Raw genomic sequence first — 11,040 nt, 5'->3', positions numbered from 1 at the left:
AGGACGTTGCTCGAACGTTCTGCCTTAAATTTGCAGACTGTTTCGGTATTTGTCTGCTCATGTTTTGTTTTTATTTGTGATCATGTCAGATGTACCCTCAGTCTATTCTGAAACTGATCTGAGACCAGTTTTGTTTCATTTTAAAAGTTGAGAGTTGGCTTTTTAGTTGTTGGAGCTGGTCCTGGATCAGGGCTTGGTGGTCAGTTTTAACCTAAGTGAGTTCAGTATCTTATTTTAGCCATACTTACACCCCTTTATAATAAACTCACTTTACATTCCAAATGTTGATAAGAATCGAAGCGCTCTTTGTTTCTGTTGGATAGTTTAGATTGACGGCACGCAGGCTCTATCACATGCCAAACAGCGTATAGACCGCAACGTGCACGACCATTGCAAAGAGTCCCTGTATGCCTCATGTGTTCACACACTATTATATATTTTGCAGGTTTGTCATTATGCAAGTTCGAACACTCAGTTCTTCCTGTCGTGGATCGCTAAACCACACAGATGCTCTGAAGTACATGTTTGGTTTTTAGTAGAACAGTATTTTGGAAAAAAGGAAAACTCTTTTCTTTAACCACTACACTTTTTTTTAATAGTAGACCTGAACATGGCTCTAGACATGTTTGTTTTCTTATAATTTTTTGTACATGTATACGATTTTCAATCTCCAATTGTTATCTTCATCTGTTATTCTTTCTGCCTAACTGTACATTATTAAACTCGAGATGGTATGCTGATGATGGTTGTCTTGTCTTGTCTTATCAATATTTGTTCTGACAATTCTATATGTATATATATATATATATATGAAGAGTTCAGATGCAAAAGCCTCTAAATGCCATTTGAAATTTTTTTCTTTAATGATGATTTTTATCAAACTTGTATATTTAAGTTCAGTAATTTCATTTAAATAACAATTAATAGGTAATTATCATTGCCATTTAAGTGAAATTACTGAACTTAAATATACAAGCTTGATAAAAATGATCATTCTAGAAGAAAATTTCAAATGGCACTTAGGCTTTTGCATCTGAACTCTTCATATATATATATATATATATATATATATATATATATATATATATATATATATATATATATATGCCTAATATCTCAAAATATTAAAGAGGAAGTCAAATATAAGCAAATGTAACATTTTTATTTTTCTGTACATTTTTCTATCATTTAAACCCCCCTGTAGTCAATAATTGTGTCCCTTGTAATTCATCTTTGATCACCAAAATGAAAAAAAAAATGTCTTCATGCCTTAAAATGTTACTAAAATATATTATAAAAGTAACTACCCTTGCCTCATTTAGTATATGCAGTTCTATGAATATGTAAATTAACCCGACCTCCACTCACTCGGAGATCCACTTGTTGAAAATCACACGTTCTGATTGGTTGCAAGATAGTTTGTGGTGTTGACTTATGTATTTGTACATGGTTTGTCTTCAAGCATATTAAAAACACCACACATAAACGTCATTAAAAGCTTGAGGGGGACTTTAAGATGAACACATTCATTATTTTAAATCTTTTTAGAATTAAATGCAGACAATGAATTAGTCTTCACAAATTAATTCACTTAATTTTTGTGGCATGGAAAAGTTTTAAATGTACTGTAGGCTATATTTTATTGAGTTTTAGTAGTACTTACAGCAATTAGCCTATACCAAAAAACAACAACAATGCTCTTCCTAAAACAGCAGAACAGTATTTAAATGATTCTTTGTAGCATTTCACTATTTTCTGACCTATGTAGCCTATTTGGAGAAGAGAACTTACAAAAATGTGAAATCATCTCCATCTCCACTGTTTTCTGCGTCAGGGTCGGTGTTTGGGGTCGTTTACTGGCATGGGCATTTGCAAAGGCCTCGGGTCTTGGGTTGCCTGGATGAAATTTGGACAGTTCTGTCACACCACCCCTGTTAATGAGACAGAACAAAAATGTATTTAGTAAGAAAGGGGATGGTTCTTAAAGTTATTTTGGATACAAACATTGCATTTTCAATGACAAAGCTCACATTTCTCTGCTTTCCCAAGCCGCATCTGGTTTCACACAAAAGTTTCCTTTAAATGTTGAAACCCTGAGGGGAAAAAGGTTGTTTAAATTGCTGTGACGAAACACAATAAAACATTATGTTGTGTGGAATTTTGTAAGTCTATAAAACTGAAGCAACACCTTTTAGAGATTGGAGAAGCTTGTGCTGTTGGTGAGATAAAAACAACATTGATCTTCAGAAAACAACTGATTTTACTCGAACAGAGGGATTTCTGCAGAACAACTGTGTTCAAGTTGTGTACACCCAAAAACATCTAATCAACCCTCCAAGAGAACCGCCTCAGAAGTCCAGGCCATTAGCAGGACCGTCCAGACCCCCAGATAAACACAAGATATCTCATGGTTTCTGATCGTAAGTTTATCTGCAGTCTTTGAAGAGTTTTTGGAGTTGTCTGAGAGAGTCACATTTGCTTCATATTTTAAATATTGTCTGGTTTGAAGTTACATAAAAACTGATCTGAGGTTTGATAAACACTGATATGATTTTAACCCCTTCCTCTACTGAGTTTCCTGGACCTACAATAGTACTCGAATATTCTGGTTGAATGTGGTATGTTGTACTTATACGAAAATGCATTACTTAAGATAAACTGAGAGTTTGTTTCATTTCATTTGTTGAGACTTGGCATTTCAGTTATTGGGGCTGGTCTAGAGTTCATTATATTTTAAAAATATATCTTACTTTATAGAAAGGGCAACAAAGATACCTATTGTTGGCTATACCTGATCACACACTCCTTTTGTAGTGTTTATTTACGCAACCGTGTTTCTTTATTTGCAGCCCTGTTACTTCCGGTTGTTGTTATTTTTCATATATTTGTCTGTTACTCTTTCCGCCTAACTACAATATTAAACGTAAGCTGTTATGCTAATGAGAGTCATTCTGTCTTTTTCACTATTTTTGCTCTATTTTGTAGGCCGATATGGATATAACACAAAGTGAGTCTGACACCAGGTATCTCTGTTCATTTTAATTTTCATTTGTATAGATAGAGCGTGAAATGACAACAGGTTTAACTTTCATCTTGCAGTAGCTATTGATCAGGAGATACAAAAAAATAATAAGAAAGTACAGTTGTATGAAGCAATAACAGTATTATTTTGTGTAGAATGATGTTGCGTTTCCATTTCTGTTCCTGCTGCCCCATTACAGCATCTTCTTTATCCAAGGCTCGTCTGGTTTCACACAGAATTCGGTTCTAGGTGTCGTTACCCTAAGGAGAAAAAAAAGTGCATATTCAATGTTTTTGTCATTGCTAGCAAACGCAAAATAATTTTTTTTATCATTTTAAAGTGAGCATGTGACATTTTTTTCTAAATTCTAGCCTATATTTTAGAGTTAAATGCCTACTTACACAACGCCTGGGATAGGACAATGTGAACTTGTCCTCAAAGCTCTCATAATCTTTTTGCCTGGTATTTGGAAGTCGATAAAATCGAAGCAACACCTCTCAGGTACTGGAGCACGAGCTGTTGATGAGATAAAATTATAAATATATACATATATATTTGTTTTAGGAGAGATTAACCATATTTAAACCTGTTCAAAATACATTAAATAGTAATGTGTTGAAATACGTCCTTCAAAATAAAAGTACTTTAGTTCTTTATGTTAATTTACAAAATCTTCAGGTCAGCAGCATATTGGTTTCTGGGTTTCATTCATGTGTGTATATATATATATATATATATATATATATATATATATTCAAAACTTGAGAACACAGTTCAACGAGGAACTTGCAAAATATAGGCTACTGTACAATTATTTTGTTTCTAATCCGATCAATTTCAAGCATGAAATATCACTTTATATTTATGTGCAATTACAATAGCCTATATGTCCATATATATGATAATTTATTCAAGAGCAAAACTATTCTTCAAGAGAACTTACGCTGAGCCTCAGAGGTCCAAGCCATCAGCAGGACCAGTCCAAACACCAAACACAGAGAAGTTGCCCTCATGGTTTCTGATCTGCAGTTGATCTGGAAGCTTGATAATAGTTGTAGATGTCTGAGACAATTATTCTCTGCTTCGCATTTTTAAATGCTTTCGATAGTGATGCAAGATATAGATAGTCAGATGTGTGGTTAGATAAGGACATGTATTGCAGCCCCCACCTCTTCTTCAAAGCCTACACGGATAATCACATTTGCTTTTGGCTTTCTGCTTTTTGCAAGAAGAGATTGTGAGGTGATAAAATGCTGGTGTCACAAGTTTACAGCAATGATACTCATCTTCAGACTGTACAGTTTTTTTTTTTTGCTGATGCTCATTAAAAGAAAGAGTCATAGGCCTACTTGTTTTATTTATTTGTTTTACTTTTTAACATTCCTTTATGTCCAAACAAAGACTATAATTCCTCTATGGGCTTATGTGGTAAATTCATGATGCGACTTTTTCCACTCGTCAGCATTTGCGTAGGAAAAAAGGTTTAAACCCCACTGCATTTATTTTCAATGAGCAAATATTAAACTATATGGAAACGTGTTGAAGTAAATAATTATAATTCTTTGTGATAACTTTCAGATCAATAGTTAATTCATACCAAAAAGTGATAAGATCAACTCATCAAAATCATTTAAGCAATTTCAAATTTTATTGAATAAGTTATATGATATTAAACTCGAGTCAGTTTAATATATTTTAAGTTCAAATGGTATATAAACAAGCTGATTCAATAAAAAAAAATTAAGGTGGAACTGAACTTAAATTTTTAAGTTGAAATAGGGGGATTTTTTTTACAATGAATATGGATGAATGTTTCAGATTCAAATATGAATATATATTCATGTATAAACTCAATTATTTATTATATAAATTTGATGTGTACTATTTGATAATTGACATGTTGCTAATAATTAATAATTAAAGAACAAATTCTGATTTAATTTTGAACAGTTTAAACATGATTATTATTCTTATACTGCTAATAAGTTTAAATGAAGTACAATTCTAATATTTATTTTCTACATAATATTTGATTTATTTGGATGGTTATCAGACTGCCTTGTATTTAAAAAAATAGATACTGTAGAACATAACTTAATTTTTTAAGTTGAAATAGGGGGATTTTTTTAAAAGTGGAATATGCATCCGTTTCATGGCATTATGGAGGTTCAAATATGAATATTCATAGTCATGTTTAAATATAATTATTTATTATCTAAATATGATGTGTACTAATTAATCATTGACATGTTGCTAATAATAGGCCTACTAATTAAAGAACAAATTATGATTTCATTTTAAACGTTATTTAAACATTATTATAATAAATTTTAATTAAATGAAATTCTAATATTTATTTTCTATACATAATATTTCATTTATTTAGATGATTATCAGATTGCTTATATTGTATTTAATCTTTTTATCTATTTTATTTTATTAAGATCCCACACAAGTTTTATCTCTCTTTTTTTAGTGGCTTATTTCGTGCCGTTATTTGTGGAACAAAGTCTAAACCAAAAAAAAGAAAGCCCCTTTCTGCTCTCATTATCAAACTGTGACATCTACGTTCTGTCTAACATTGATGTGAGGTTTTTTCCACTTAGATCTTTTTTTTTTTTTTGGTTTGCATTCCAATCTGTCCATATGAGTTTTTAAATTTCTTTTAAGAAAATCTTCAGTCTTAATAAATCTCTGTTTTAAATCTCTCTTTAGTGATACTCTTTACATATGGCCATTCTCTCCAAACCTTTCAAAGTCATGTTAAGTTGTAAGATAAAGGTGATGCATCTCAGCAAGCATCTGCGCAGCCTGATAATGATCTAGTTCAGCACTTTTGGCCTGTGGTTTTTTTTTACGATATGTAGCCTCATTCGCATATATGCAAATATTGTACTAGGATGTGTAAATGTGTGAATATGTATATCCGTATCACTCATAAGCTCACAAACTGTGCATGTCTGTTTGTTTTTAGAAATATTTTCATATAGAAGTATTTGATAATTAATTAGAATATTACATTTAGCCTAGTCCTGCTAAATTTACTCATTTATCATGACTAATTCAGCAGAAAAAAGAACTAGCACAAAGGGTGTGACATATTTAATTGCCCTAATAAGTGATAAGAAACATTGATATGCTAAGTGTGACTCATTTTGTCTTTTAACAGCTTAGTAATACAGTGTAGAATGTGATTTTACTCTTATTAGTCACACACACATGGTTTAGAGACTTAACTCTCTCTTCCAGGTTTTTCAGCTTTGACTATTTAATACAATGCTCTCTTAAAGTACATACAATCAAAGTGTAAAGGCTAATCCACCTAGTCTAAATTAATCTTGTAAATACATATTCCACTCAAATAAGAATTAGTTTAATTAGTTTTCACCAGAGGAGCAGAGCGGAACTTTTAGTTCACTGGAACAGACACAACACTGTAAAAAATTTCTTGTCAAATTAACAGTAACTTACTGGCAACAATTATCCAGTACTTGCTGTATTTCATTTAACAGTAAAATTACCGTAACACTAACAACAGTACTGTTAAGCATACTGCAAATTAAATAACATTATTTTACTGTAATTTCTTACCATATTAAAGTACAGAATTACACTGTTAATTTTTTAGTAATACTGTATAGTATGTAATGTTATTGTATTTATTTTATAGTGCTACTGTGTAACCTGTAGAAAATCCGTAGAAATATTATTTTAACTGTTAATGGGAAATAGAAAAAAGAACAATTGAAGCTTTAACTGCACAAGGTTTATTGTGTATTTTCAAACACATTAGTGCATTTATAATATACATTTAAATACATTAATACAATTAAATACATTAATAATAAAAATGTAATATAATACAATAAAAATCATGCATGACAATCATGAACAATTATGCATAAATACATGCAAAAATTATCATGAAGAGGTAAAATAGAAAAGATTAAAGGGGTGCTATCTGATCAATCTATTAGAAAGATAGTTCATAACAACTCATCCACCCACTCCCTGCTGGGGTAAAACAGCTTAAACTAGTCTAAGATTGTCTATTGGTTTGAGATAGACTGTCTAACTGGTCAGTGTCTGATTTTAAAGGGGTTTTGGCTGCTTTCTATCTAAGGGACCAGATTTGCAGGGCTGGGAGACACATATAAACTAGCTTTGACAAGTAAACCACCAATCCAGATGAGTATTACAAAATGACAAGTTATCCAGTGTCCTTTAAAAAAAAAAAACTAAACACAACAACCTCATCATGCACATGTGCCATGAAAAACTTGCATTACGGTATTAATAATCATTTATATGCAGACTTATGTTCTAACTTTTGCAATAGGAAGTTTTCTATCCAAGCTTTTATGCAATTAAACCTTAAACTGTACAACAACGTTTATTTTCACACAACAATTCTTAACAACTTGCAGATAGACAAAATTCACAGATGGATAATAATCTGTTTAAAATGTTCTCAGTGGGTCAGTACTGGACCAAGGTATAGTAGTAGTAGTTAGATAAATAGAATAATTAAATTAGATTAGATTTACAATTCATCGGTCGTCAAGATGGATAGGGGTCTTCTTAACATGCACAGCTCACACCTGTGGAAAAGGAGAACAGACAAGACAGTTAAAATACAGTACGTTTTTGTTGTTGTTGTTTTGGCTAAACAGCAAAAACAGACAAAATGATGTCTAAAGTGTAATTCACTTAATACTAGAATCTTGTTTGTTGGACTGTTGTTTAAAATCAATTGTTAAAGTATGTTCATTATGTCCTCAGTTGTATGCTGTGTAATATAATGCAATGCTATACTGTTCAGTGTTGTGCATATGTTTATGCCACAAGAGGGCACTAAAGTATAGGCTATGGAGGATGCGTTTGTATTATCATTATGTTTGTCCAAGTTGATTTACCGTAGTTAAGAGGATCATATTACTGAGAGAATCTTCATTACTCTCTGTGCTGTTCGACCGTGAGACTGATGTGTCAACAGCTGAAATAATTATGCCAAGAACGGCTAAAGATAACTCATCTTTATCGTCCACTCTTTTCTTTTGAATGCAACGCAAGCTGAAACATAACTCAACATCAATTCATTTACGATCACGTGAAAACGTAGGTTAAATCTTGCTTGTGTGATACATGACTTAAAAAACGCGTGACAAGGCATCGTTCCCTTCAAATGACATGTCAGTTTACACATAGTTTAAAAAAACAAAAAACAATGATATTATAGCCAATACAGTAAATGTCACACATAGCTTTGTATTTTGGACAAAAATACACCTGGGCGCTTTCCGTGGTCCAGTTATCACTGAGGTAAGTTAACGTTAACGTTAAATGGCAGAACGCCAGGTCAGGATTTACACGAAAAAAAGCGTGAAAAAATCAATAAGAGGAATTGACACTTTAATTTTATAACAATAAATCCGAATCCTAACCTTGGATATCCGATTTCAGGATACATTTATCGATTTTCAATTCCTAACCCCTATAAGTTATAAAATAATGAACGTGCAGGCACTTTCACCGACTTAACGTGGTAAATAACAAAATGATTAGACCATTTTGACCTTATAAGAGGTTACATATGAAATATATGTTAATAAAATCACATATTTAATCAAGTAAGTTAGGCTATCAAGATGAAAGAAATCCGCGTCTGACTGGCTTATAGAACATTCCGCGGCCACTTCTTTTTAACGTTAATCTGTTAACGTAGGCTACGTATGGTTTTTATAAAAATATGAATTACTAACCAGATGGCGAAAACGTTGCCGACAGCGACGCGATGCACGGCCTGCGCGTTCTTACAGAGAGAAGGGAACTGAAGAGTTCTTCATAAAATGGCAGCTGGTTGTGGTTATTTTTCGCGGTCATTTCGTACTAATGTATTTGAATTTACAGTAACATGCCCCGAAATGGCTACATTGAAGAGTAGCCTATCATATACATATTATATTAAAATGTCTAGAATAGATTAAATTGAATGTAGAAATCGTGGTCAGCTATTCTAAAAACTTTAAAGTTATTAGCTAGAATCCGTACACATTATAAGAATTATTACTTACCAGATGAAGAAGTTCCAGGTCGGCAGAAAAGACAGCAGCACCACTGACACGACAGAGAAACTCTTCCAAAGTCAAATATGCTCTCATGCACACCCCACTGACATAAATTATGTCATAAATTATGACTGTTAATGGTCAACCAGTGCTACATTTTTATTTTAAATGTAAGAATAACATTAGTAGGCTATCAATTTTACCCCTGGAACTGCGTGTGGTGTTTTTCGCGGTCAATTTGCACTGCTGTATTTAGATTAACAGTAACTGATAATTTCCCAGAATGCATTGAAATTCTACAGTAACATACTGTCAACTGTGTGCACAGTACATAACTGTTGAAAAAACAATTTAATACTGTGAAAACAACTAAATCTACTGTAACTTACTGTACATAGATTATACAGTAAGAAACTGTTGAGAAAAACAGTATAATCCTGTGAAAACAACAGAAATCATTTACAGTGAACCCGTCATTATTCTGAGAAACATCCTTCTGAAACTCTCACCTCAGAAACATTCTCCGGTGGCTATTTATTGCTCAGCATTTTTTTAATTTATTTTTTTAACGGGGTCATAATGGCATTTTGTACAAGTTAATATGAATGTTTAGGATCTAAATGAAAAGTTTTTAATATACTTTTATTAAAAGTTCTCAGTATTGCACTCATTTTACCTGCAAAACAGCTCTGTTTTTAGCACGCTGTTTCAGTGCATATACCTTTAAATGATAATGAGCTTTGCTTTATAAAGCTTTTTTTATTTTTCTGCTTTTAGCGTGTAAAGTGGATAACTATAATGTATGGCGGAATCCCATAGCAAGTGCTTGGTATTGATGATATTACTGCGCAGAGTCGAAGTGCTCCCAAGCACTTGCTGTGGTATTTCGCCATACATAGTTATCTATTTTACACGCTTATAAAAGCGTGAAATTTTATTTTGTGTCACCATTCTTGGTCAAGTTACTCTACTCGTGTAACTGTATTTAAATAGGGAAAACGTGGAGGTGTTTGGTCGCCTCTCAGTGTAACGGAGGCCAGCTAATAGTTGCTGTACGAGTAAACCTCACTCCCCTGATCTCAATAGGCGCTCTAGCGATAGACGCTAGAGGCTGCAGCCTTTAGCCTCCTTAGAGTGCCTAACTCTCATGCCGGAGACCCGGGTTCGGGGCCCGCTCGGGGCGGGTCGAGGTGGACCCGGGTGTAGGGGTTACATCTGCTTGGATCCTAATGAATAAAGTGGGCTAAGCTACCTTAAATGCTAACAAAGTTTCGCAGCAAGACAACGATTTAGTGCATGCACTCAGACGATAGAGGTATGAACTGCCACAATGTGTATTTTTTCTGCTTTAAAAATAGCAAAAATAACTGTATCTATGTTATATGTTTCTATTAGATGTGTATCCCGACAGTTTCCACCAACTTTAAAATACGGAGAAATTTATAGTTTAATTCGAAGACACGGGACGTTTCTTTATTTCCGTTTCACCTTTGACTCCTCTATTTTCTCTAACTCCCTGCGGAACCCGGCGAACCCCGCCAAACACAAAGGGGAACACTGGACTACCGCCAATAAAGCAAAGAAAATGACGAAGAAAAAAAAGTTGTATGTATTTTTATGTGTGTAAATCACGTGCCCGCTCACGAGCGCGCACACTTCGCGCGTAACAGAATGTTCATAAAGCGCTCCCCGTTCATAGTAACCGGGTCGTCTCATTCAAATCAGCCAGCTTTCAGCGAGCCGCGCACATTGAATACTCATAATATGAGTCAGGCTGCGAATGTAAGTTACTACAGCGTGCTCATGCATAAACGCCTCACTACATTCCCTTTAGCCTTAGTTAGCACATAGTGGAAGCAAACTCAAACGTTTGACTGCAGTATCTTATGTGCCTTATAATCCGGTGCGCTATATGAAACATTTTCTAAATAGGTCATTCACCGAAGGGGC

The 11,040-nt window shown here is 33.5% G+C and overlaps 1 protein-coding gene across 1 annotated transcript; it reads right to left on the bottom strand.

The window, feature by feature from the left end:
- Positions 1-3,024: 3,024 nt before the first annotated feature.
- ccl33.3 (chemokine (C-C motif) ligand 33, duplicate 3) lies at positions 3,025-4,100 on the bottom strand. The gene is made up of 3 exons (XM_039648120.2): positions 3,966-4,100; positions 3,424-3,538; positions 3,025-3,282 (listed from the first exon to the last, which is right to left on the bottom strand). Exons 1-3 carry the CDS (start codon positions 4,033-4,035, stop codon positions 3,216-3,218), a joined length of 252 nt encoding a protein of 83 aa, XP_039504054.2. The 5' UTR covers positions 4,036-4,100; the 3' UTR covers positions 3,025-3,215.
- Between the last annotated feature and the right edge of the window lie 6,940 nt (positions 4,101-11,040).

The sequence above is a fragment of the Pimephales promelas genome, chromosome 25, assembly GCF_988280905.1.
Source record: "Pimephales promelas chromosome 25, fPimPro1.hap1.1, whole genome shotgun sequence".
Classification (NCBI taxonomy): domain Eukaryota; kingdom Metazoa; phylum Chordata; class Actinopteri; order Cypriniformes; family Leuciscidae; genus Pimephales; species Pimephales promelas.
Note: the sequence above shows the minus strand (reverse complement) of the source record. Positions and strands in the feature narration are given on the sequence as shown.